Source organism: Neovison vison, chromosome 13 (assembly GCF_020171115.1).
Source record: "Neovison vison isolate M4711 chromosome 13, ASM_NN_V1, whole genome shotgun sequence".
In the NCBI taxonomy this organism is placed as follows: domain Eukaryota; kingdom Metazoa; phylum Chordata; class Mammalia; order Carnivora; family Mustelidae; genus Neogale; species Neogale vison.
Window position 1 is genome coordinate 147,365,777 of NC_058103.1, and position 25,979 is coordinate 147,391,755.

Genomic DNA, 25,979 nt, shown 5'->3' on the forward strand with positions numbered 1-25,979 from the left:
CACCACTCCTCTTTCTTTTTAAAAAAATGATAATTTTCAGGGCACCTGGGTGGCTCAGTCCATTAAGTGTCTGCCTTTGGCTTAGGTCATGATTCCAGGGTCCTGGGATTGAGCCCTGCATCAGGCTCCCTACTCGGCAGGGAGTCTGCTTCTCCCTCTCCCTCTGCTTATGCACTCTCTCTCTCTCTCTTTCTCAAAAATAAATAACTAGGGGCACCTGGGTGGTTCAGTGGGTTAAGCCTCTGCCTTCGGCTCAGGTCATGATCTCGGGGTCCTGGGATCAAGCCCTACATGGGGATCTCTGCTAAGCAGGGAGCCTGCTTCTCCCTCTCTCTCTGCCTGCCTCTCTGCCTATTTGTGATCACTCTCTAAAAAAAAAAAAAATAAGTAAGTTGAATATTTAAAAAATACTTTAAATATTTAAATAAAAGTATTTAAATACTTTAAATATTTTTTCAAATTAGAAAAGTAAAATAAAAATGATTTCTATGTCATTTCCTCCTAGCTGTTGCAATGGGAGTAATGGTCCGTGGAGACCCACCTACCACATCCTACCCAGAAAACAGAAGTTCCTTGGTTCTGCTTTTTATCACTTCTAATGATAAAGACTTCTTAGTATTTTTTCTTAATCACACTCTAACTTGATTTCCTCTTGTTTACACAAGTTACAGCGTTTTTATCTCTGTCAAAAATAGATGTGAACTACTTCCTCAGCTTTCTCAAGGGAAGGCCATTTTACCTCAAAGTTCTTGTTGCCTTGTTCTTGGGAGCAAGAGATCCTTCCCGATTTCCGCTTTTCAGTTTGTTCATACCTCTTTGTCTTCGTGCCCTTTTCTGGTGCTGCTGGGAAAGTTTCTGATGATGATTATATAGATTTTGGGGGTCTTTATGGACCTAGAGGAGGAGGTGAGAGCTCCCCGCTCTGCGACCCTGTTGCTCAGTAGACTTGTCTCGATGGATGAGCTCCCTGGGGAAGCATGTTCTCTCTCTTCAGTCACCCCAGCCCCCTTTTAGGGAGACTCGTTTTCCCTGACTCCCCTCGCCTCTCCCCTGAGTCTCTTATGACTGTCAACACTTATCATGTCAGCTACGCCGACATTTGTCAGCTAGTGACTTTCCAACATCAGTGGCCAGGCTTTGCCTCCATCTGGGCTTCTAGACTTCTTTATTTTATTTTATTTTTTTAAATTGATTTGTCAGAGAGAGAGAGAGAGAGAGCGAGCGCGTGAGCACAGCGGGGGGAGGGGCAAAGGGAGGAGCAGCGACATCAATGCGGGGCTCGATCCCGGTACCCCAAGGATTATGACCTGAGCCCAAGGGAGACGCTTAACCCACTGAGCCGCCAGACCCACCCAGGGCTTCTAGACTTCTGTGTCACACCTACATCCCCACAGGCCCCTCAGAAGCGACGTCTCCAAACTCCCCACTGTTCCCGCAGTTCTGCCCCACTGCCCGCGACCCTCCTTCGGGAAGGACCTGGCCACCGCCAGAAGCCTGTAGACGGTCTCCCTCTCCCCCGTGTCTCGCATCCAGGGGCGACGGACCAGGTCGGCTGTGACCCCAGACACTGCCGGTCGCCCGCTTCCCACGGCCACAGCACGGGCCCCGCCTCCTCCTCCTCAGGCCTGCCCTGCGGAGGAGCGCACGTGCCCAGGGCACTCAGTGGACACAAGTGGTTTTATTTTCTCCGCCGGGCCGCGCCGACCCACCGGAGCGGCGTGGCTGCCCGCAGCACGGAGTGGGGAGGGGCCGGGGCCGGGCCGGGGAGGAGGCCAGGGCCGCGGGGGCCGCAGGGCGGGAGGTACAGCTGGCGGGCAGAGGCCGCGGGCGGGAGCCGGGCCGCCTCACCGGTGCCGCTTCCGGATGCTCTGCAGCTCCTGGGAGATGGCGCCGAAGCCCGGCCGCTCCGCGGGCTCGTAGGCCCAGCACTGCTCCATGAGCCGGAACACGGCGTCGGGGCACAGCTCGGGGCAGGGCAGGCGGCCCCCTGTGGGGACAGGCTGCCGTGAGGAGTGGGCGGGGGGCCGGCAGCCCCTGGGGTGCTCCCGGAGCACGGGGAGCTGCTTGCGCCAAGGGGTGTTCTCGGGGCGCCACTCCTCAAGGGCCCCGAGGACGCAGAGGCCCGGACCGCGGTCCCGCAGCGCGCAGCCGGCTCTGCAGGCCTGACGGGTCGTAGTAGGAGGGACGCGGGAAGCCCTCCCGCCCTTGCGGTGACGGGTTAGCGCGACAGCACTGGGTCTCCGGTGGCAGCCACGGGATGAGCCTCGCTGTGCCCTCAGGGCGGTCGGGGACCCCGGGGAGCCCAGCCTGAGCCTCGGGACAACCGCGTGGGTCCGAAGTGGCCACCGTGCGGGGACGCCTTACCCTTCTCCACAAACTCCCGCGTCTGCTGGTTGCTGAGGTTGGGGTACGGGGGGGCCCCCAGGCTGAAGGCCTCCCAGAGCAGGATCCCGAAGCTCCACACGTCGCTCTCCGAGGAGTAGCGTCCTGCGGGGGAAGGGGCGGGGCGTGAGCGGCCCCGCGCGCAGCCGCAGTGAGGGCCCAGCCGTGGGGCGCCCGGGGGAAGGCCCGGCTACCGTAGTTAAGAGCCTCCGGAGCCGTCCACTTCACCGGGACTTGTCTGAGGCCCCCGGAGGCTGCATAGATCCCATCGGCCTCCTCCCGGGACATCCCGAAGTCACTGATCTTCAGGACGTTCTTCTCTGTCACCAGGCAGTTCCGAGCCGCCAGGTCCCTGGGTGGGGGCGGGGAGGGGGACAGTGTCCATGCAGCCACGGCCCCTGCCCAACCCCGTGCTCCAGGCACGGCCTTGGACAGAGCTGCTCACCAGCCCCAGCCCCTGGTCTATGGCGGACAGGCAGCCGCCAGGTCTGGAGTCCATGCCTGCCCTGGGCAGGGGTGGTGGGGGTGTGGGGGGTAGAGATGGTGCCCGGGCCGCTGCGGGGGGGCCCTTCCAGCTCTCACCGGTGGATGCAGCACTTGCTCTCCAGGTACTCCATGCCCGCGGCCGCATCCCCCACCATCTGCAGCAGGGTCTTCATCCGCAGGCGGGAGCCCTCGGTCCGCAGGAAGGTCAGGAAGTCGCCCCCTGGGGGTGGGCAGCAGGAGACCAGGTGAGCCATGGGCGGCTGCTTCCCCACCCCCCGACCCCCTCCCACCCCCGCCAAAGCGGTAGACCAGCTTCTTTGGCTCACCCTGCACAAGCTCCATGACAATGTAGATGGGCTGCTTCTGGGTGCAGACACCAATGAGACGCACGATGTTGGGGTGGTTGTACTGCTTCAGAATCCTGGGGGGCAGCACCACTTAGCACCCTGGCTCTGGGAGCCCCAGGAGCCCCAGGGAGACCAAGGGAAGACGGGAGAAGGCAGCAGATGAGGAGAGCATGGCCTGTGAGGCCAGCAGACCCAGAAACCTTCCCTCAGGTGGGTCACCGGACCTCTACCCCTCGGCACTAGGCGGGGGTACCACCTGTGCAGTGCAGGGTGAGGGGCATGAAGATTAAGCTGAGCATGTCACCTCATGCCATGCACAGAGGAACCCCCTGTATGTAGAACTGTGGGGTTGTTGCTTTATCACACACCTTGCTTCCTGCAGAAACTTGGCCTTGAGGTCAGGTGGGAGTGTCTCCCGACAAGACTTCACAGCCACCAGAGTATTGTCGGCCCTCAGGCGTCCACTGAACACTTCACCGAAGTTCCCCTGAAAGGGCGCCAGGCTCCTACCAGTTGTCCCCAGACCAGGGTCCTCTTCCTCACTCCCAGAGGCTGGCCCTCATCTTGTCCCCACCCACCCTTCACTGTCCCCACACCCAGACTGCTCAGCCATGCTCCACAGGCGTCTACCCCCTGGGTGGGGAGCCAAGGGGGTGTGCACGGGATAGGGAGAAAAGCCACACTCACAGGGAAAAGGGACACAGAAAACCCCCAGATCTTTCCCTTGAATTGAAAACCCATTCTGATTCTTAAGGAAGTGACTCTTTCCTTAGGAGGTATTTTACAGCTCATGGGTATTGCCCCTGAGGAGAAAGGGCCTGGGTGGGGCGAGGAGGCATGGGGGTGCCAGCGGAAGTGGTGGACGGAAAATAAGGGCATGCAACTCACCCGCCCAATCTGCTCCCCCAACACCAGGTCCTCGTGGTTTAGCACCCACTTGTCCTGGGGAGGGAGGAGAAGGGGGGTCGGAAGTCAGTGAGGGGATGGGTGCTGGGCCCTGCAAGGGACCAGACGTCCCCCACCAATGCTTTTTTTCATTTCTTAGCACTTCGGTTTATTGGTCTGAAAAATGGGGGTTGGACAGTCTCAGGATCACACTTAGATGACTCTGGGGACCAGGCAGGTGCCCTCACTGAGGGAGGCTCAGCTCTGCGGGTATGCGAGTGTCCCATGGAATGGGCGCGGCCTTGAGATTCCAAATCTAGAGGGAAGCTGGCCCCGAGGAGAGTGGAATCGCGTTGCACCCCCATAGAGACAGGAGCCTGGGAAACCCTTCCTGCTCTGACGCTGTGTGGCCTGCGTGGCACGGCGGGGCCGGGCACAGGCTCACCTTGGGCACAGCCCTGTTCAGGACGATACCGCTCTTCTTGGTGAGGGGCTGCTGGGAGCGTAGCAGGTGGTCGATGAGCAAGGGGATACTGGGAAAGCCGTCCCCTTCCAGTCGGTATAGGTTCTGTGGGGCAGGGGAACCCAGGGTCAACGGCCTCCTTGCGGGGGCGGGGGGGGTGGAGCACTTGTACTGCAAGCCTGAAGCCCTTGGTGGGGGGCGCCCATGCAGAAGCCCTGAGCTTGCGGCACAGACGGGGTGCTCTCTGTGGCCCCTTTCAGCTCCGCCAAGGAAGCAGTGGACGTAGCAGCCAGTTCCTGCCCTCCCAAGGCCCTTCTCCAGTGGAGGTGGGCGGGGGGCGAGGCAGGGAAGGCCAGAGGGCAGGCCTCACTCACGTCAGCGGACTGGATGATGAAGTGCCGAGGCTGGCCGTCCCACAGCACAGACAGCACGTACTCCTGCTTGCCCTGACTCTCCCGCACCAGGAAGTCCCCGGAGTGTGTCAGCAGCTCAGCCACCTCTGCCCGTGGGATGGCCCCGTGGTACCACAGCTGCTCGTGCAGCGGCTTCTGCACCTCTGGCACGAGCTGCAGGGGTGGAGGGAGCTGGCAGGGATGGGGGGGCAAGGAAAGGTCATTCCACCAGTTTTCCAGGGGAGGCCACCAGGACAGACAAGGGTCAGCTGGGGTCTCTCTCTCTCTCACATATGTCCCTCGTCCTCACAAACCACCCACGTGCCATTAGAGTCCCGGGAGCCAGCGACAGACAGACAGAGTCAGGCTCGCTCTAGGCAGAGCTGGGACGGGAAGCCCGGGGCCGGCTGATCTCAAACCAGGCTTCTGCCTTCTCCTCCAGGCTCCCGCTGCCCAGCTACTCCCGGAGCAGGGACAGCCAGGGGTACCAAGGCTGCAGCACACATTGCTTAGCGGTACATGTCGGAGACCCCTGGCCTGGCCCACCTCCTGGAGAAGGGCAGAGCTGTGGGCCCAGGCTGGGCTCCACTCACCGAGAACTTGGGGCGGAAGATTCCCGAGATGTGGCTCTTAAGGATCTCCAGGGTGGGTGTCCTTCCCCCTTCTCGCTCCTGCTCCTGAGGCCAGGGACAGACGTCAGCGGGTGGCCAGGCTTGGGGAGGGGGAGGGCAAAAGTGAGGAGCGTGCCCCGGGACGGGCGGGCGAGGCCAGCAGGGCGGGCAGTGGCAGGCAGCTCACCGAGGACGACGTGGAGTGGCGGTCGTCCTGCAGGAGCAGCACGGGCGGGGGCTCCCCGGGGCCCAGCTGCTCCAGCTTGGCCTGCAGCAGCTCCTGCTGGGCCTGCAGCTTGGCCTGGCTGCACAGAGCCACCTGCAGCCCCTGCAGCGCCTCCTGCAACACCTGCTTCTTGGCCAGCAGCTGCACCCTGCAGGGGGTGGGGGGCGATGGGGAGGGGAGGGGAGAGGGGCTCAGCCCTGGGTCGGCAGCCAGCAGCGGGTCCGCCCAGTGGGCCAGGGGAGGCAGGCCAGGAAGTTGCTGTGGGCGAGCCGTGGGTGGGCGAAGCGCTCACCGCTCCCGGGGATGGGTGTTCTGCTCCTCGTTCCAGAGGTCGCGCTGCAGCTGGGTGACCGCCTCCTGCCGGCTGAGCACCGTCTCCGTGGCCGCAGCCAGTTCATCTGTCACTGAGGTCAGCCTGTGCCCGAAGGAAGGGCCGTGTGACAGCCGGGCCCCTCGGATGCACCGCCGCGGAGCCAAGCAAGCCTGGCGGGCCACAGCTTTGTGGAGGCGGCGTCCACTGCCCCCGCCCCTCCCCCCAGCCCAGCCCCCGGCCCCCACGCACGTGTGCTGCACGCTCTCCACGGTCAGCTCGTTCAGCTGCAGCTCCCCCGCGGCCAGCAGCTCGCCCTCCTCAAGCAGTGACTCATCGAAGGTGACACAGGGTGGGATGTCAGGTGTGGACCTTTGGGGCGACAGTGCCCTGTCAGCGAACGGGCTAGAAGTCCTGCTGCCTGGCAGGAGCAAGGAGGGGCTTACCCATACTGTCGCAGGAAGCCTTGGTACTCGGCCTCGGGCTGGATGCGGGCGACCGCTGCCGCCATCTCCAGGTGAATGGCTGCCACCTCGTCCTGCACCAGGCTGCTAATCTCCAGGTACTCCTGCAGGATCTCCTTCCTGCGCCCAGACAGGAGCCCTGGTCAGTGGGGCCTCGGGCTGGGCCGGGCCGGGCCAGGCTGGGCAGCGCAGCGCAGCGTGGGGCTCCTGACGCTGGCTTTGGAGGGCCCAGCTCTTGAGCCTCCCCCTCCCTCTCATTTACCAGCCAAATAAATGACCACAGGCAAGTTACTCCATGTCTCCCTTATCTCCGCTTCCCCGTGTGTGCCACCGGGGCGCTAGACCTTGTGATAAGGACCCAGTGAGAGCTGGGGTGCAGAGCGTGTGTGCGCGCGGACTGCGCGGTAAATGCAAGTGCAGGTGCGCCTGTCCCGGGCCGCCCCTCACTGGGGGGCTCTGGGCTCTGCCGTGCTGCTGGCCCTGCACCCACGTGTCCAGTCCCAGGTCCTCCCGGAGCTGCAGCCTCACACGGCCACGCACCTACACAAACGTCCCGTGCCAGACGTCCCTGAGACACCGTAACCCTTGGAGTTGAAAGGCAAACTCCTGTCTCCCAAATGCATTTCTCTCCTTCATGTCCACGTAAGTCAGCAGAAACTCCAGCTTCCCCAGACACCATCTCACACCTCACTTCTGGTTCATGAAGAACCAGCCCGGCTCCACCTGGGGAGTACCCCTAACGGAGACGGCGCTGGCCCAGCAATCCGCACTCCTGCAACAGCCCCCGGCCTGGCCCCGTGAATTCTCTCCTCCACACAGCAGCACCCAAGTCCCCCAAAGGCCTGCTGGCCCCTCCGTCACCCGGCAGTGCCCCAAACCTGGACCCGTCCGGCCTCGCAGCCAGCTCTGGCCCTCCCCTCCCTCTGCCTGGCCTGTACTGGCTGCCCTGCTGCACCCGGATTTTAGGCACTCTCCAGAGCCCGTGCACCTGCGTTTCCCTCTTTCTGGAACGGTCTTTCTCCAAACACCCCGTCCACCCCCATTCACCTGGGTATCTCTGAGGCTTTCCCAGAGCACTCTATGGAAAGCTCTCCCTCCTCCCTGCCCGCCTCCCCTCCCCTGCCTTGCTCTGTTCCGCTTACTGCCATCCCACACATGCTGCCCCTTGTTACTCTTTTCTCTCTCCAGTACCGTGAACGACCCTAGAGGACAGATGCTCTTGTCTGTGTTGTTCCCTGCTGTACCCCGGAGCCTAGATTAGTGCGCCGTTCATACAAGAGCACCTTGCAAGAGGGACCCTGGAAAAGCGCGACCCAGACACCGGCGGGCGGACTCCACATCTCCGCCCAGCCCCTGCTCCCCTGGGCAGACTCGGCCTCTGGGCCTGGTGGCAGGGCTTAGGGCAGGGCAGGGGCGGCGGGGGCTGCGGCTTACAGGATACAGGCCATGTCCTGGTGCAGGTCCTGCAGCGACTGTAGCAGGCCGGGAAGCAGGAGCTGGTGGTGGTGCTGGTGGTGCAGCTGCGCGGCCCGCACGCCCAGCACGTAGCGGTTGTGATGAGCGAACAGCTTCCACAGGCTGCGCACGTACTTGTCCTTGGCCTTGTCTCGGTCCTTGTCTGCGAGGGGCAGGGAGAGGTGGTGGGGAACGGCACAGAAGGACAGGTCCCCATGGGGGGGTCAGGGCTGGCTCGGGATTCCCTCTCTCCCAGGAAGGGAAGCCACACACCTTTGCTGGCCTCCTGGTACTTGCGTCTGGCCTGGGCGCTGTCCCGTGCCAGGACTCGGTACTGGCTCTTCAGCTTCTCGATGTCCTGGTTGTGGGCCTGGGGAGAGACGAGGGGCCAGCGTGGGCTAACAGGTCCCTGGGGCCCAGAAGAGTTCGGCCTGAGGTGAAGCCCTGCCAGGGCCCTGCAGTCCTGGCGGGCTGCGCACCCTTGTCTGTCCCCCGGGAAGGGCCTGCAGGCCTCTGGGGCCCAACGCTGCTGCTGAAGTGAGAGCAGAGGAGTCGGCGTGAGGGCGGGCGCCTGGGACAGGCAGAGAGGGGCGTGGGCAGGCTCCACCCGGCCCTCCTTGACCTAGAGTGGTACCCGGAGGCACGTGTGGCCAGGGCTTGGTTTAACGCTCTGTTGGTGCCATCTTGAAACTCTTCATAATTTTTTGACAAGACGCCGTGCATTTTCACTTTGCATCAACTCCTGCAAATTCTGCTCCTGGTGGCAGGAACAGTGGACGGCCAAGAGCGAAGTTCTGATCCCAGTTCCCCTGTTTATGCACTGGGATCCTTTGGGTAAGTTCCCTCTCTTTCCTCTAAATCTTAGTTTCCCGGTCTGTACAACAACTTAAAGGAAAGACGAGACGAATCTCTTAAAGGGCCAGACGTAAACACTTCCTCAGTCTCTGCTGGAATCCGCTCTGTCACTATAGGTCTGTAACGGCCCCAGGTAATGGGAAAAGGAACAAACGGGCATGGCTGGGTTCCCGGAAAAGTACCCCATAAAAGCAGGCTGACCCCCGAATTAGATGCACTTCTGGGGAGCCCGCCGGTGGGTGGACAGTGGCCACCAGGGGCCGCTGTGGGTCCGTGGGAAGGCTGGGTTTGGCACAGGTGGAAGGGGTGTGGCGCAGGGGTGCTGACCAGCACTGGGAACGGGGCAGGCTGAGCAGCCTCCAACCTGCTCCAATCGCTCAACCTCTAGACCGAGCAGCAGGGCCGGGTTCAAATGCCGGTGGGCTGACTTTGCACTTCCGTGTCCCCACAGTGGGGGCCCCCACTGCTGCTTGTGGTATCTCTGACGCCTTGCGAGGAGCCCGCCTAGACCAACAGCAGACAGACCAACCCCAACTGCTCTCGCGGGCCTCAGAGCCAGCTGGTGCAGGGCAGTGAGGGGTGGGGGTTACAGATCCGCGCGCCCTGCAGGCAGCGGCTGGATCCCTCCCCTTTACCCCAGCACCTGGCTCGGGCACTCACTCAGGGGACAGAAAATGCAGAGAGGCCTTGCTACAGACCAGCCCAGGAGCAGGGAGGAGGGACGGAAGCTAGGGCAGGCCTGCGGTCAGGGACTTGCACTTCCCCCGTGAATCCAGGGGCTCTTGTGCAAAACCAGCCCATTTACTCTCGGTCTTTGGGCAGCCACGGCCGGGGGGGGGGGGTGCCCAGGGCCACCGACCCACCTTGGTGAGGTCCTGCTGCAGCTGCTGCCACTGCTCGCTGTAGGTCTTGCGCAGCTGCTGCCGCTCCCGGATCAGCAAGCCCAGCTTGCTCAGGGGCCCTGAGTTCAGATCCTCCGCGTGCTGCCTCAGCAAGCGGCTCAGGCCTTCTGTCTGGCTGGTGATCTCTGCCCAGGACTGTAGGACATGGGACAGGCGAGACAGGGAGTGGGGGCCAATGGCTCCCTGGCCCAGGCCTTGCCAACCCTCCAACCCTCCCCAGTGGGCTCTGGGAAGGGAAGGGGACAGGCAGGCAGAACTGTCCCTTTCCCCCCCCACCCCCCTTCCCGCGCCACGGAAATTCCTGTCAGTCGAAGGCAGGAAGGGGACGAGGAGGCCTAGGGTCCCCCAGAATCCCCACCTGGCTGATGGGGCTGTTAGGGCTCATGCCCCGGCCCCCGCTGTCCTGCAGGGACATGTGGTGCAGCAGCCCTGCATACTCCCTGTCGCTCTTGACCCGCTGGGCCATCCACTTCCTCATGCCCTCCAGCAGCCGCAGCTCGGCCTCCTGCATCTGCTGCAGGGCCCCGTGGCCCTGGGCGCTGCACAGCTCTGAAGAGAAGCCCATGGTGCCGTCCTGGGGGCAGAGAGAGGAGGGTCCACAGCTCGGTAAGGCGGCAGCTGAGGATGGAGGGGCCGGCCAGAGAAGGGGGTGGCAGCCCGGCAAAAAGGAGCTGCCGCTGGTCAGGAGGTGGGTCCTCTCCTTCTGAAATGCAGCCATAGATCCAAAACGGCAACTTGGCCTGGGACGCCCGGCCCTCCTTGCTTCCCGAGTCTCCGGCCAAGGCCTGGCGCCAGGGAACCCCTCCCTCCCCAGGCCCTCCTATCCGCACCCTTCCCAGGGGCTCGACGCGCCCGGGACCCTCCTCCGGGCTTCGGGCAGACACAGCTTGAGCCGGGCCCCTGCCGTGCCACGCGCGCCCCACCCGGGGGGGGGGTGTCCCCCCTCCGCACCCCCCGCCCCCGCTGCCCCCCGCCCCCCGTGCGCCTCCGGGGCCTCGCGGCAGGAGTTACCCGCGCCGGCAGCTGCTCCGGGGCTGCCGAGGACGCCTCCGGGACGACTCCTGCCCGACTGCGGCCCGGGCGACCCTGGCCAGTTCCTGATTCGGCTTCCTCCTGCCGCGGTTTCGGCTGGCCGGCCGGGGCGGGCCCGGCGAGGGGAAGGGGCGGGCGGGAGGGCCGGCGCCCCCAACGCCTGTCGGCCCCCCTGCCCAGCGCGCCGCGCGGCCGCGGAAACGGAAGGGAGGAGGGGGCCGGGGAAGAATGGCCGCGCGGAGAGCCGCCTGCCGGCGCCCCCGGGGCCTGGGCAGCGCCCGGGAGCGCGGGGAAGCTGCCGCTGCGCGGTGGGGGCCTGGCGCCCGGCCAGGGCGGCCCAGAGGGGGAAGGGGGAAGCCTGCTCCGGGCCTCCCCACCCCATCGGATTCCCCAAGGAGCGCTCAGGCGCCAGCCAACATGTGAATAAAATTTCCAAGTAAATATCCCCGAGGAGAGGCCTCCTTCTCAGGCACAGGTCCTGGGGAGCCGGCAGCCACCCCCCTACCCGAGGCAGGGGCTTCCTGTCCCAAGGGAACCTCGGCCCCGAGGAGGGGCTGGGCAGAGGGTCTAGGGCCGGAGAGTCGACAGGTACGGAGTTTCCTGATGGGACACCGGCCAGCAAAAAACCATCCATCTTGGCTTTCGTCAGGCCCCACCGCAGACCTCAGCCCTAAAGCCAAGGGAGATCCTGAGCAAGGGGGACCGGCCTGCTGGAGAGCAGGCCTGAGGGAGTGGAAGCCCTCGGCTTGTCCTCCTCTTGGGGCTCCCATGTCCCATACCCTGGGGCTTGTCTCCAGCGGCTGCCTCCTTCCACAGCCCACCGCTCCCCCAAGGAGGCCCTAGAATTCCGCGGGAGACAGCCTTGGGGCCACCTGGAGGGAAGCAGGTCATCATCTGGTCCTAATCCCCGCCCCCATCCCGGATGCAGTCCCAGGGTCCTAGGAAGAGCGGCAACACCACGCTGGAGACCAGGCCTGGTTTGCATAGTCTGCACGTTTAATCACTTTAAAACCTCTAACATTATCTCGTGTCCATTAAATAGAACCAACAATGCTGGGCCTGTTTAAATTACAAGAAAAAAAAAAATCACTGGGCACCAACCCAGTATCTTACAAAATCAGCCAGGCTGGCCACAAGGGTGGGGGGGATGGGAGAGGAGGGGACACCCCTGGGCAGGTGGCTGGGTGCCAGGAAGGGCTAGGGGAGAGAGAAATAAAAGAGGGCTCCCGGATGGGAGGGGACTGATTGTCCTAATGGGAGGGGTGCGAAAGGCACGTCAGAAGAGGGGGACTTAAGGGGGCAGAACAGGTCAGTGCTTTCTCCACAAGGGCACAGTGTTGGAAGGGGCTCAGTGCCACTGCCTGCCCACCCCTGGCACTTGGAGAACCAGTGACCCATGAGCCCTTGGCACGATGAGCCCCATCTGAGACACAGATGACAGCCTGCCCCTCCCCCCCAATCCCCTTTCCTAGGGCCCACCTGGCTTGCCCGCCTGCCTCTTCAGGACTTGGGGCTCAACTCCTCCTCACTCCTCAGCAACATGCTGCAGCCCCCCACACCTCAGGGCCAGGGTAGCCGGGGGAACAGCAGAGTGGACAGTGGGTGTGGGAAGGTGGGTGGTCCAGCTGCTACCCCCATTAAAAATACAAAAAAAAAAAAAAAAATCAGCATCTAAAGTGAAATAATCACAAAGTGAAAATATATCCTCAAACAGCCCCTGAGATCCCCACAGGGGAAAGCAGCATCGGGTGGGAGGCGGGAGAGGCCGGCCGGGCCACCGTCCCTCCCCACCACCCACCCAGGGGCTCCGGGACTGTGAGTGCCAACAGCCCAGGCAGCCCCGGGCTCAGAAAACAGGGACTTGGGCCCTGGCAGGAGGGGAGGGGGCCCGAGAAGGTAGGGTGGTCAGGACACCAGCACGGGGCTCGGTCGGGCCAGCCACACTTGGCGGGCAGCCAGCTGTGGTGGAGGTGGGCAAAGGGACACACACACACGCGGGCGCACCCTGGAAGCACCTGCCTTGCCTTGGTCCCTTCCTTTGATCACCACTTCCTCGAGAGGCTCACCAGACTCGGGGGACAGGGTTGGGGATACAAAAGCCCTTGGAGAGGTGGCCTCCTCTTTCAAATACCCCCTAGGCCAGCCTCCCTGCTGCCTGGATGGGGACCATTATTGCTTTAGAGGAACAGGGAAGGGACAAGAGCTGCAGCTTGGTCAGGAATCCCGAAAGAGACGGGCTGACCCCCTTCACTCCGCAGGGGATTCCGGCTGGGGCCTGGACCTTGGAAAGCTGTCCTAACGGTTCCACTCCTTTCTCCACGCAGAAGGGGTGCTAGAGGTGGGGTGAGGCCCTCCCCTGCTCCCCAGCTGGTCCTGGGGCCCCACCTCAGGCAGCCAGGGGGCCCGAACGTAGGGTGGGAAGCAGTCTCTGCCCCTTGCCTCCCAGCTGGGGTCCAAACCCAGTCCCAAGATAAAAAAATACTTTGGTGAATTAAAAAGTGCCCAAGGAGGGGATGGGCTGGAAGGGGCAGGCAGTAGGCGCTCATCAAAGGGCGCTCTGGTCTTTGATAAAGGCGGTCCTCTCGCCCCGGCCCTCGTCCTCTTCTGAGTCTGATGGGCACTCTTCCTGCCAGGCTTCGGGGGGCAGCCCCTTGTAGGAGATGAGGCCGCGGTCCATGGTGTACACCTTCACCCCCCGGAAGCTGAAGCCGGAGCGCAGCTGCAGGACCAGGAAGACGGTGACAAAGACCAGCACGATGAAGGCGCAGCTGAGGCCGGCCACCACCTCGGGCAGGTGTGAGGGCAGCAGGCCTGCCCGTGGCCGCGGCTCCGCCTCCACCTCTGCGGGCAGCCTCTGGGGCGGCGGCCGCTGCTGGGGCGACTCGCGGCTGCTCTGGCTCTGTCGGGAGCACGTCTGCTCCACGGGGTCCAGCGAGGCATGGCTGGGGCAGCTGAGGCAGTCTGTGGGGGCCAGCCCCTGGCAGGTGGCACACGAGCTGTGGCAGGGGGTACACACGCTGGCCCGGATAGTCTCCACGTCGTTCTCGGTGCTATAGTGCGTATCGAGGACTTGGGGCGTGAAGCCTGGTGGGCAGTGCTGGACACAGGTCTTCTGGTGCAGGGAGAAGCCTTCCTCGCACACTGCCGGCAGGGGAGGGGACATGGGTGTCAGCTAAGCAGGCAAGGCGGCCCTGAGCAGCCTCCAGCCCCAGAACTGCGGTCGTCCCGAGCTCTCTTCAAACCCCTTTTCCTGCTAGCACTGGGCTGCAAGACAGGTTCCCTCCGTGCCCACCCCCTCCAACCTCAGGCCCCGAAACCCCGAAACAGCCACCACCACTGACCCACGCAGGCCTGGCTGGTCGTGAGGGTCTTGCAGCCACTGCTCTCGGGAGGTGTGTGCGGTCCCTCGGGGGCTGTGCCATACAGCACAAGGGTGAACTTGGTCAGCGTCCCTATTCCAGGGTGGGGGGGGAGGCAAGAGTTAGGGAGCACTGGCACCGCCCCCGGAATCCCAGGGCCCCCCAGCTCCCTTCTGTGTCCCCCCGCAGTCCTCACACATCCCCAGTACCATAGTTGTTGGCTTCGCTGGTGTTTTCAATCTCCAGGACCCACTCGCCAGAGGGGTCCTCGTCCCAGGAGTGGGTTGTCATGAAGGCCCAGTCGTTAAACCCATCTGCAGAGTAGTCATGTGGCCTGGGGGAGAAGGGTGCCCATGGCTGTTGGAGGCGTCTGGGGGACCCCAGCCAGCAGCCAGGGGACACCAAGGCCACAACACGTGGACCATACACCCTCCCCCAGTGCAGCACCAGCCCCACTGGGCTGAAAATGCCTATAGCTGTTGTTTCCCAGTAGGCCAGGTGTTTTCAACCAGAAGATTCTGGAAATGTGCAAAGTCTGGACACAGGAAGGCACACTATTGACACATAACGAGTAGAAGCCAGGGATTCCTTTGATGTGGGACAGTCCCTAGGACCAAACCGTCCCTCCTCAAGTGCCAACAGCACCTCCACCAAGAAGAACGTGGTGGCCACTAAGACTGTGACAAGTCCAGGAGGAAGTGAGTGCGCGAACGGACGTGTGCGAGTGTGAGGGGCAGGGCAAGCTGGGCAGGGGAGAGGGCAGGCACCTGGCGGCCAGCAGGGTGGAGCGGGTGCCCATGGGGCTGACCAGGTGGATGGCCAGGTCGCCACGGCGATTGTAGGACAAGGTGAGGCGGGCCTGCGCGTGTTCCAGCCGTGTGATGTGGCTGGGCTCCCCCAGGCAGGCGGTCACCGTCTTGCGCACCTCCAGCCGCTTCCCGATGTCCCTGTGCAGACAGACAGCGGGGACGGTGTGCCAGCCTGGCCAGGAGGGCGGGGCCACGCCCCCAGCAAGCCTCAGGCCCCAGCCACCCCCTCCCAGCCCAGGGCCGGGCCTCACTTGGGCTCAGTGAGGATGTCGATGATGCATTTCCTCTGGGGGGGAACCGTCGTCCAGTTCTGGGCCAGGGTCACCATAGCACCTGCGTCCAACAGCCCGTAGCCATACGAGTGGCTCACTGCGGGGCAGAGAAGGCGGTCTCAGCTGGGAGGCAGAGAGCGCCCCACGCCCAACCCGCGTGCTGGGCCACCCTGTCCTCACCTTTCCGGCCCACGCCGTTGGTGGCCCAGTCATTAGCATTGAGGTGGGCGGGCTTCGAGGTCTGTACCACCAGGTGCTGCATGTCCCGCCAGGTGAGGTTCTTACTGCAAAGGGGGCAGGGAGAGGTGGGGCTCAGCCTCTCTGGAGAGAGGCCAAGGGCTGCCCTGCAGGGGGCGCTGGTGGGGACGAGGGCGCTGCACCCTTCAACTTACTTGGCTTCCAGGGTGAGAGCAATGATGCCAGCTGCCAAGGGGGCAGAGGCCGAGGTGCCCGTGTGAGACTCCGTACACTTCTGCCGCAAGTCTGTGGTCACCTACCAGGAGAACGGGTGGAGGGACTAGAGAGGCCACCAGCCTGCCCCTGCTCTGCCCACAGGCCCAAAGCACCCACGGAGGGCCGGGGAGCCAGGGCCAGGACACCTGGGGCCCAGCCGCGGCCTTGCTCACTTGCCATGAACAGGCCAATGCCTGGCCCTCCCCAGGTCTCCGTCTCCCACGGCCCGAGGGGCCGAGCTCCAGGCCGGAGGCCATTCGAAGCCACGCACATCCGTGGAGTCTCCACTTCTCGGGGGCGTCAAAGAGCCCCACGGCCCCAGCCCCGGCCTCAGGGAGCCCCGGCTCCTGTTCCACCATCCCCGGCCACACGTGGTCTGGAAAAGGGGCCCTGGGCAGAGCCCGCAGGCAGCCCCCCTGCCCCCGGGGCGGGACTCACGATCTGCTTCTCGTTCTGGTTGCCGCTGCTGTACGTGGTGGCCAGCGTGGACGAGCAGGCCTCGCTGTACCAGGGCACGTTGCCGAGCTGCGTGGCGCTGCTGATGGAGAGCGTGTAGATGCTGTTGGTGTAGCCGTCACAGTTGCAGCTGTCGTGCTCCCGGCCCCCGTTCCCCGAGGCCCACACGAAGATGGAGCCCAGCCCCCCGCGGCCCTGTGGACAGAGTGGGCCGGGGTCACTCGCAGACGGGGCCCGGGGGAGGCCTGGTGGGAGGGCACTGCCGGGCACTGGGCCCCTCGTCTGCACACGTCACCGTACTCCGCACCCCGTGAGACCCCTGCTGGGTTGGGCGCTTGGGCAAGTCTGTCTGTCTGTCTGGAACCACAGACCTAGGCTGTTGCCAAAGTGCCCAGACCCGGGACTGCAGGAGCTGGAAGGATGAGGGTTTTCCCCTTGTTTTTCTCTGTTGCTTTCTGACTGGTGCATTAACATAAAATTAAGGTGTACCGCAAGCATCCACAAACAGGAAGAGGAGAACGGGGGAAGCGAGCTAGGACAGCGAGCAGACAGCCCCCGGCCTGGCCCGAGGAGGCTGTGCGGGGACCCCCACCGCACCTGGCTAACCCCCCGGAAGAAGGCCTCCTCGGCGAGGCGGGCAGGGCCATCCACGGTCTTGCCGTCGTCCTCGGGGCCCCAGCTAGCGCTGTAGATGTGGATGTGGTTGGGGTTCAGGCCCAGCGAGCGGGCCTCCACCGCGTCCGTCACCTCGCCGTCCAGCATGCGCACCCCTGGCCGCGGAGGGGGGTGAGGAGAGGGATGCTGCATGGGTCTAGCTGCCGGGGCACCCCCCCCAAAGCACACCCAGCCCTGCACCCCGAGGACACACAGGGGAAGGCAGAGGCTGGAGCTGGCCAAGAGCCGGAAGGGAGAAAGCGAACACACCCTGTCTTCAACCACACAGCCTGGCCTGGAACAAGCCTCTGCGCTCCCTGGGGTGCGCAGGGGCCAAGGCCTGCCCTGCAAGGACTCAGAGTGGGCAGCAGGGATTCAGGGAGGCTCCTGCTGAGAGGCCCTCACCCTGGCCTGCAGCATGGGCGGCTCAGCTCTGCGTGGTCCAGGAGCCTCTAAGGAACTGCCCCGTGGTGGGAATAGATGGGCACTGGCCAGATGGGACAAAATCCCCAGCAGGGTCCTCCCCAGGACAGGGTGGCCACGGCCCACACCCACCTCCAATGCGGGCATTGTAGGCCACACCTACGCCACAGACACCGTTGTTGGCCACGGCAGCCACCTCGCCAGCACACCGTGTGCCATGCCTGCCCGGGACAAGAGCACAGCATTAGCAGGGGACAGAGTGTGGTGGGGCAGTCTGCGGGGCGGGATGCGTCAGCGTAGCCCTCCAGCTGCGACCTCTGTGCCCACCCCCGCTCTGACCAGAACTGGAGCACGCCTACAGAGATGTCAGCCCCCGGGGCAGCGGGTCCTCACCCGGGGGCTCGACCCCGCTCTCTCAGCAGAAGGGAGGAGACACCAGGCGGGGCCGGGGGGCCTGCCATAGCTCACCTGTTGTCATTCATCTGTGTGTACCGAGGCTGCGGGTCAGGATCCTGGTCATTGACATCGAAGCTGGCCCCAGGATCCTGGAGAGGACATGACCATCGTCAGGAACAGTCTGACCAACTGACAGAACGGGACCGCCCCAAGACACCCCTCGCCGGGATCACTGCCTCCCTCCCCCACCTCCTCACATAATTGCCTGCCAAGTCTGGGTGGTTCTTCTCGATGCCATCGTCCAGAATGGAGACCACAATGCCGTGACCCGTGTAGCCCTGAGCCCAGGCCTCCTTCACGTTCAGGTCCCGCTGGGTGACGCCAGACTGCTGAGAAACCCCCCCCCATCACCCCAGCACTTACAAAATGTGGTTGGCTGCGTGAGGTCAGGGGTACCCTGAAGAATCCCGTCACCACCCCGGAAACCTCTTTCTCCACTTGCCCCTGCAGCCGCAGTGCCGTCCCCGGCTGCCTGGGCTCCGTGGGAAGGTCAAGAACTCAGCAAGGGCACCCCCAGGCTTAGCAGGAAGGAGCAGTGAGAGAATGCTCGGCAGGGAGAACGGAAAAGGATGACAAGAGGCCTCCATGTCAGCCTCAGCCTCCCGTGGGAGCCCTCATTGGCCAGACGGGTGCCACGGGGGAGGAGGACCCACGACCCGAGGAGGCCGCGTACCAGGTACCACTGCTGGGGAAATTTGGGGTCCGTGGGCTCCTGGTACACATCCCGTTTGGTCCTTCGCTTGGCCACCTGCTGCTCCAGCCACTGCACCTGTGAGGGAGTGAGGGTGAGCAGGTGAGGGGGTGGGGGGCGGGGGAGGGGGCGCGGTTACTCAAGAGGCTCCAGAGAGGGAAGGGTGGCAGCCAGAGGGGCTGGGGGTGCACTCACTTGAGGCTCCCTCTGCAGCCGGCTGTGCCGCGGGTGGTGAGGCGACAGGGACCGCTTTGTCACCGCTCGATGCCAGAAGTGGTAATAGTCGCCGAAGATCTGCGACAGAGCAGGGAGGCTGAGCCGGGCTTTCCATCTGTCAGTCCCCGGGGAGGCAGCGGACGGGGGTGGACGACCGGCTGCAAGGGGAGGCTCACGACGCCAGGGGGTGGTGGGGCATCTGCTCCCGGCTTGGGACCGGCCAGGGGGTGCAGGGGACAGAGAGGGACCCACCCTCCCTGGCACAGTCTGGTCTCCCAAACAACCTACGTTGGAAGCCAGAAGGCAGGACGAACCCCTGCTCCCATCCCCACCCACCCCTACCCCCAGCTGCCCAGAATGTGCCCCGACCCAGACGGTCCTGACAAGGTAAGCCCACAGTCCTGGGCCTGGGGCCCGAACCCCTGCCCTCGCCGGCCCCACCGCCAGCAAGGTCCTGAGCCAAGGCCAGAGGTGGTCCGCCCTGGTCGGCGCACCTACCTGGCCCAAGTTGAGGAAGCCGTGCTTGCGCGCCAGGCGGTCAGCCACAGCAGGGCCTCCGGGAATGTGCACGGCCCAGGTGTTGGTGTAGACCTTCTGGGCGCGGGCGTCGGCGGCCAGCAGGACCAAGGCTCCTGCCGCTGCTACCACCCATAGCAACCAGGGCCTCAGCTCCATGGGGGGCACAGGTGGCCGGGACCCCGGAGCCCCCGTCTCCTTGGCCTGGTCACAGGGCCTCGGCTCCCGCGTGCCTGCTCACTGCCTGTGGCCCGGGGCTGACTGGCGGGGGCATGGGGCCGAGCAGGGCAGGGCTGCCAGCTCTGAGGGGAACAAGGGAAGAAGAGGGGGAGACGGTCAGTCCCTTCCCAGCCATGTGCTAAAGCTGCCTTCCAAGCCCCAGGGCTGCTCGATCTAGGCCTGAAAAGGCCTCCTGGGGAGACGGGTGAGAATCCAGCCCCCCACCAAGGTCAGCCGGCCAGCCAGATGGAACCCCCAAACACACACACACACACACACACACGGCTCCTAAGCCTCTCTCCACATAAGAATACGGAAGTGGGATGAAGTATCAGGCTTGAGTCATCCAGAATCAGAAACAACAACAGAATAAATGTTCAGCACAATCAAAGTAAAAAAGAGATGGGTTATAAAGCAGTATGTACACATGACCCCATTTTGTTTTTAAGGAACTATTTATACATGTATATTTATATATAACCACAAAACAAAATCTGGAAGGACACATGCTGAAACGTTAACCAACGATTCTCTCAAGATGGTGACGATTACAAATAACTGTTATTTTCTTCTTTGTGTCCTTGCATGCTTTCCAAATTACCCAGGTATATTTGACAAAATGTCTTTTCAAAGTTTTTTAATGGGTGGTGTCCACCCAGCTTGCCAGGGGCTCCTGGCTCAGCAAAGCAGACACAGCCACAGGGAGTTACCTGCAAAGACCCACAGCCCCATGGGAAGAAACAGCGGGTGACTCTGGGAGGGATGGGGCTTGGGGGGCTGAGCACAGGGGATCCCACTGGCTTCACCTCCCTCCAGGGACAGACCCCAGGCCGGTGACCATCATCAAAGTAGGGCCCAGACTCTTTCTAGGCTGTTTCCTGGGGAACACTGGGGCCCCCCCCCGCCCTGCCCAGGCCTGGGTGCAGGGCCCCCAGTGGCCCCCTTGTATTCCACGCCCACCAGCCTTGCATCATCTGAGCCCAGGCAGCCAGAGCAAACACTGGCTGCTGAGCCAGGAGCGCCAAGGTGAGGCTCAATCAATAGTCTGCCTGTTGTTTCTCCTCCTTCAGCAAACAGGCAGCGGGACCTCTCTGCCTGGGGCCACATAACTGTCCCCACACAGGGCCCCTGACTAGCCAGAACCCAAGCCCCTGGGGTGGGGAGCAGCTCGAGGAGGCCCCAGTAGGGCCGCTGGAGGTATCCTGTGTCAGTGCCAAGCTCACTGAGCAGAAAGCCTGCCCAAAGGGCCCCGGATGCCCCCACCACTCCCAGCCCCAAAGGAGGGTACTCTGCCAGGCGGCAAAAAGGAAGCTCCCCAGTTTGCCCCAGGCTGTGGGGCGCTGAACAGGCAGGCTCACCACTGGGAAACCTCACCCCTCCAGGGGCTCCCCTAGGCCACGACCAGCCTCACCAGCCTCACGGAAGGAGGGCTGCCCCTACAGTCCACCCTGCAGGCTGGGAGGGACTCAACACACAATTCCCAGGGTATTTTCAGTTTACACCAAAATAACCTGACAGCTGATGGCGGGAGGCATCCACAATACGGCTCCTCCTCTCCCTGTTACGGGGCAGAGTCCATGGGGCTCCAGGACAGGCCCGTGATGCCTTGGGCGTCCAACTTCCAGAAAGCTAGTCTTAGCAATAGCTGGGTGGCCAAACATAGGCCTTAGGCTGTGAAGAGACCCAAGCCTCTCAATAGTGGATGTGGGGCCCTTCGGGCAGAACCAGGTAGGAACAAGACAAGGCCTCTTCTGGCCACTGCAATAGCCACCTCTCGGGTCCAGATGGCAATAAACCTCCACCCGACCCGGACCCGGACCACAGTGCTGTGAGCCCTGCCGAAGCTCCCAAATCAAGACAGGCCCATCCAGGCCCAGCTCGGGTTCCAGCACACTGTGAATGGAGCTGCAGCTGCTCGGCATTAAAGGTGATTAACCAACTATTTAATTACCCTGCAGCCCCCAAAAGAAAACAGGCTTCCGACACAACCCAACGGTCCTCGGAGAAAGGGCCTGCCTCCCTCTGCCCAGCATCTCCAGCGGCGGGGAGCTGTGGATATGGCTCCCACACAGCCCCCAAGCCCCCACACATCCCTACCTCAGCAACCTGGAGGGAGGGAAGATTTCTCACCCCCGTCCCTCCCCACAGAGCAGGCACTGAGAACAATGAATGAATGGGCTTCTCCCCACCCCCATCCCAGACTCTGACTCACCCTCAGAGTCCCAGTTCAGCTCAAACCTCCCCTCCCCAAACCACCAGGCTTGCTTTATTTCTAGCCTCCTGTGATGCCCCCTCACATGGGACTGGGCTCTAGGCTGTGGCCACGGAGAAAGCTGGAACTGCTCTTTCTGGCTGTGTTCCTGGGAAAAGCCATTTCTCCAGAGGTCCCGGGAACCTCTAACACAGAGAGCAGCTCTGAAGCGTTAAACTGAACCTACCCCCTGGGCAGGCTGCTGTTTCCCAGGCACTGAGGGTCTGGTGTGGACTCGATTCAGTCTTTCTAGCAGAGACACCAAGCCAGGTCACCAAACCTGAGAGGTGCCCCCCGAAATTCTGATTTTCAGTCTCTGCTCAACTAATTTGCTGTGTGATCTCAAACAAGTTACTTCCTCTCTCTGGGCCTCAGTTTCCTTGGTGGTAAAAACTGCTAGATCTGAGATTTTCCAACTTTTTTAAAAAGCCACATTACACCCCCCCCTTTTTAAAAATCAAATCTTATATGAAAGCCCCACATAGGAAACGGTAAAATTTGGGCTGTTCTGGTTGAGACACGTCAAGCTTGGCTATTCTCCTGCGCTGTATCCACACCTGGCCCGCAGCTGCCCAGCGCTCACCAGGCCACATCACCTGGGTTCCCTTCACACTTCCCAAGTCAAAAACAGGATTCCAACACCTTCCAGGGCAGAGGGTCTGCACCTCCCCTCCCCACCGGCGGGGCAAGCGGAGAGCAGGTACAGACCAGACAAGTGACTGCCGTCAGACCTGTCTGGCGAGCAGGCGGCCCCGCGGTCCAGCCACCCCACCGGGGCAGAAGGGGCCTGGGCCAGGCCTCGGCGGGAGGCAGCTCCAGCGCCTACCGGAGCCAGCCTCCCGGGGCCCGCGGGACCCGCACCTGAGTCTCCGTCGCCCAGGTGTGCGGGCGGGGGCGAGGCCGGGCGGGGAATAATCCCCTCCGCCCCGCGCCCCGCAGTTCCTCCCCCTCCCCGGGGCGGCGGAGTGGGCGAGCCGGCGGCGGCCCCCGGCGGCCAGCGGGGAGGCGGGAGCACCCGGCGCCTCTGGAATTCTCTCCCCATCCCGCCCCCAGCGGGGGCCCCGCTGGCGCTTCCTGAGGTCAGAGGGCTCGCCCCGGCCCCAAGCGGAAAAGTACCGGCCCCGGTAGGGGCCGGGGACCGAGCCGGGCCCGGAGCGCTCAGGTGGGCTGCAGGGCGCCCTTCCTGCTCCCCGCGGCTCCACCCTCGGGCCGGCCCCCGAGCCCGTTCCGAACGCCGCGACGGGCAGCCGGGGCCTGGGGGCCCGGGTCAGGCCGGCCGCGACCCTCCCCCGCCGGGGCGCCGGGGCCGCGGAACCCGCTCCCGGGGCACAGCGGCCCAGTCCCGCCGGCCCTCCCCGGGCCCGGCGCGCTGCCTCCCCGGGCCCCGCGCCCGCCTGCTTACCCGAGGGAGCCCGGGCGGGTAACTTTTCCAGGCGAGCGCCGCGGCGGCTCGGGCGCCCCTCGGCCGAGCGGAGAGCCCGGCGGCGGGGGGCCTGGGCTCGGCGCCGTCCCCGCGCCCAGCAGCAGCGTCACCGCGCGGAGGCGGGGAGGCGCGGCGGGCGGCCTCGGCCCGGCCCGCGACCAGGGGCAGGCTCGCCGCCGCCGCCGCTGGCCCGCCGCGCACGCCGCCCATGCCGCCCGCGCCCCGGCCGGCGTTCGGAGCCCGAGCCGCGCGGACCCAGAGCGCCGGGCCCCGAGCCCAGGCCCTGCGGCCTTCTGGGGCGCCCGCTTCCTCCGGCGCCCGGTAGGGGCAGGTAAAAAGTGGGGCCGGAGATCCCAAAGCCTTGGCGGCCGCTGGCCGCGTCCCCAAACCCCCACCTCCCGGGCCCAACTGTCCGCGCCCCCGCTCCCGGCTCTGCGCGCCCCTTGCTCCCGGGGCAGGCGGAGGCAGAGACCCGAACTCGGAACCCTTGGCTCGGGCTGCCAAGGGCTTGAGGAGGTACTCTGAGCTCAGTGTCGGTTGCATTGCCGGGGAGCTGGCCCTCTCTTTCCCGAACCTCCACGACTGTCCCATTCCTGAGCCAGAAATTTGGGCATGACCCAGTTAAGTGTCCCGGGGTGACCGACCTGGGGTAGCTCCCCCTGAGGTCGGACCTCAGCGAGCGGGGCACACCTTCCCAAGGCCTACAGTTAGAGGAGTCACGACTGTTTGCATCTATATAGACAGGTGGATAAGCTGAACGAGCAGCCCACGCCTTTTCCTTTTTTTTTTTTAAAAAAAAAACACCAACCGCGGACCCAGCACGGGGACAGTCACTTTAGGTTACCTCCCTTTTTTTTTTTTTTTTTTTAGGTTACCTCCTTCTTATATACATTATTTAATTCACATAATCCTTCCAAGCCGACATTATTAATCCCATTTTACAGATAAGGAAACTGAGGAGCACAAAGTTAAATAATTTGCTCAAGGCCCCCCACCTAGCAGGCCTCAGAGCTGGAGAGATCTGGGGTTTTGGCAGAACCTGATCCAAGCTACTTGCCGTATACCAACGGGCTCCTCTCCCTCCCTGGGTCCCTGCCCTAGAAAACGTCTGTGCTACTTGGCTGAGGCCACCACTGCTTGAGCTGAGAAAGAAAAGAGGGGGAAATGTGGCCAAGAGCTCCCGGGGCTCGGTTATTCCAAGGTCGTAGAGCAGTCTCTGCCCATCCTTTCCTGCGCCCTGTGAGACTACCTTGTGCACAGTCCTATCCTTGGCGTCCTTAAACGGAGGCGGGGGGTGGGGGGGGGGTTGATGACAAAACCCGAACACCGCCCAGCGCTCACCAGGAGCCAGGAGCTATTCTCGGCTCTTTTCCACGTGTTAACTTATTTCTCCCTCCCCACAAACCCTGCCAGGTGGGTACAATACATTCTCCTTTGACACGTTTTATGTAGCACTGTTTACATTTTACAGGAGAGGAAACGGAGGCCCAGAGAGGTCAAGTATTACCCCTATGGTCACTAGGTGGCAAGTCAGCTGGTAAGCCCAGTTCAGGCCCCCCGTGGCCCTATTTCACACCCCACCACCTTAGACAAGTTACTCCATTCTGAGAGCCTCCCCTGGCTCCTCAGTAAAGTGGAGATGGTCCTCATGGAATGCAACGAGGTACCACTGGGACACCCCTTCAGATGCTGCAGAAACTGGAAACTCTGGTTAGGATGCGGGGTCCCGAAAGTCGGGCTGGGAGCGAAGTCTGGTTTGTTCCCGCTTGGGGTGGGAACTTCCCTCATGAGAAGCTGAGACTCCTAGGGGCCACCCTGGGGTAGCCCCATTTGGGAGAACAATGCCTGTGCAGTCAGACTGAGGCAGGAAGTGAGTCATGGTTCTTCCTCAGTCTATGAGCAAGAGAACCCCATTGAGAGGAAATTGGGACAGGGCTAGCCCCACCTTAGGCTTGGAGTCCCCCACATGTCCTCTGACCTAGACGTAAGGCCCGCGCAGAAAGAGAGCGAGACTGGCGGCCTCCGGGTGCCCCACCCTCCCCGGAGGCTGGCCCCGGGGGGTGCCACCGTGGGTCTCAGGAGGGGGAGGGGCTCGCCCTGTCTCAGAGGGCTGCCACCCCGCAGGGGCCGGCCTCTCCCATCCCGTCTTTGGCCGGAAGTGCGATTCCTTCAGCTGTGTGGCTCAGAGGTGCCTCACTTGTGGGGAGGGGGGAGAGGACCGAGAGAGTGAGCAACTGTCCGTGCTTTGCCCAGACCATCTTTACCTCTGTCCCTCTCCCACTGGGGAGTTTCGCGTACAATCAATCGTATTTTACAACAGGCCTCTTGGCAGAAAACAAATATGGAAGCCAGTCCCCTTGAGACAGCTGCCTCCCTCCGGAGAGGAGAGAATCCCACCTGGCCACAGCTGGTGACAGTTCACCAACTTCTTCCTTTATCTCCCCAAACAAGGCCTGGGGGCATGTATTGTTCTCTGGATCCCGCCCAAACATTTCCCTGAGGCCTTAACGCCTGAGGGAGCGAAGCTGCCCCCTGAAGCCGGGTCCCCCCTGATGTTGGGCCTTCAGAGCCCAGGGCTCTCCGGAGCGGGTTATCAGTTTTACACAGCCGGGGGGGGGGGGGGGGGGGGGGGGGGGGGGGGGGGGGAGATGGTAGCAGCACGTGACAACAGCCCCGAGCAGGAAGGCCTGGGAGGGGTGGGTAAGAGCCTGGCCTGCCGGGTAAGGCCTGAGGGATGAAGGGGCTGTGAAAGGGGGTTCCCACCTTCCCAGCAAGGCTCAGGGAGGAAGGCTGCAGCCAGCCAGGCCTCTCTTGACCTTCAAACTGGGGGGCAAGGCTCCTGAGGGCAACCACCGTCCTGTGGCTCCATCCACCGGGGTGCTCCCATGTCCCCTGAGTGCTCCGGGGGGGTCCACTTCTCCCCAAATCTCCTCCCCGCTTTCGGGCACCTCAGAGCCCTCCACAGCAGCGC

The 25,979-nt window shown here is 63.2% G+C and overlaps 2 protein-coding genes across 3 annotated transcripts; both read right to left on the reverse strand.

The window, feature by feature from the left end:
• Positions 1–1,273: 1,273 nt before the first annotated feature.
• Positions 1,274–11,103, reverse strand: FES (FES proto-oncogene, tyrosine kinase). The gene is made up of 19 exons (XM_044231795.1): positions 10,790–11,103; positions 10,137–10,352; positions 9,740–9,913; positions 8,295–8,391; positions 8,001–8,184; positions 6,549–6,686; positions 6,355–6,474; positions 6,085–6,207; positions 5,754–5,940; positions 5,549–5,632; positions 4,938–5,147; positions 4,546–4,668; positions 4,104–4,157; positions 3,584–3,702; positions 3,195–3,289; positions 2,965–3,088; positions 2,577–2,734; positions 2,365–2,487; positions 1,274–1,987 (listed from the first exon to the last, which is right to left on the reverse strand). Exons 2-19 carry the CDS (start codon positions 10,341–10,343, stop codon positions 1,845–1,847), a joined length of 2,463 nt encoding a protein of 820 aa, XP_044087730.1. The 5' UTR covers positions 10,344–10,352; positions 10,790–11,103; the 3' UTR covers positions 1,274–1,844.
• Positions 11,104–11,784: 681 nt separating this feature from the next.
• Positions 11,785–23,156, reverse strand: FURIN (furin, paired basic amino acid cleaving enzyme). 2 transcript variants are annotated; one of them, XM_044229629.1, is made up of 16 exons: positions 22,988–23,156; positions 19,098–19,417; positions 18,579–18,677; positions 18,366–18,461; positions 17,890–18,018; positions 17,705–17,781; positions 17,369–17,457; positions 16,757–16,929; positions 16,142–16,354; positions 15,643–15,743; positions 15,431–15,534; positions 15,230–15,347; positions 14,937–15,116; positions 14,379–14,503; positions 14,152–14,262; positions 11,785–13,951 (listed from the first exon to the last, which is right to left on the reverse strand). In XM_044229629.1, the coding sequence occupies exons 2-16, from the start codon at positions 19,272–19,274 to the stop codon at positions 13,356–13,358; spliced, it is 2,388 nt and encodes a 795-aa protein (XP_044085564.1). In that variant the 5' UTR covers positions 19,275–19,417; positions 22,988–23,156; the 3' UTR covers positions 11,785–13,355. The 2 variants fall into 2 exon arrangements, with proteins under 2 accessions (XP_044085564.1, XP_044085563.1); XM_044229628.1 differs by having other exon boundaries at positions 17,890–18,021.
• Between the last annotated feature and the right edge of the window lie 2,823 nt (positions 23,157–25,979).

Coding starts and splice junctions, on each gene's coding strand:
- FES (XM_044231795.1), bottom strand. CDS start 10,343: ATGGGCTTCTCTTCAGAGCTGTGCAGCGCCCAGGGCCACGGGGCCCTG. Junction 3,703..4,103: donor TGGGGGAGCAGATTGGGCGG/GTGAGTTGCATG, acceptor GCGCCCTTTCAG/GGGAACTTCGGTGAAGTGTT. Junction 3,290..3,583: donor AAGTTTCTGCAGGAAGCAAG/GTGTGTGATAAA, acceptor GCTGCCCCCCAG/GATTCTGAAGCAGTACAACC.
- FURIN (XM_044229628.1), bottom strand. CDS start 19,274: ATGGAGCTGAGGCCCTGGTTGCTATGGGTGGTAGCAGCGGCAGGAGCC. Junction 16,930..17,368: donor CTACAATGCCCGCATTGGAG/GTGGGTGTGGGC, acceptor CTCCGCGGCCAG/GGGTGCGCATGCTGGACGGC. Junction 16,355..16,756: donor TCTTCCGGGGGGTTAGCCAG/GTGCGGTGGGGG, acceptor CTCTGTCCACAG/GGCCGCGGGGGGCTGGGCTC.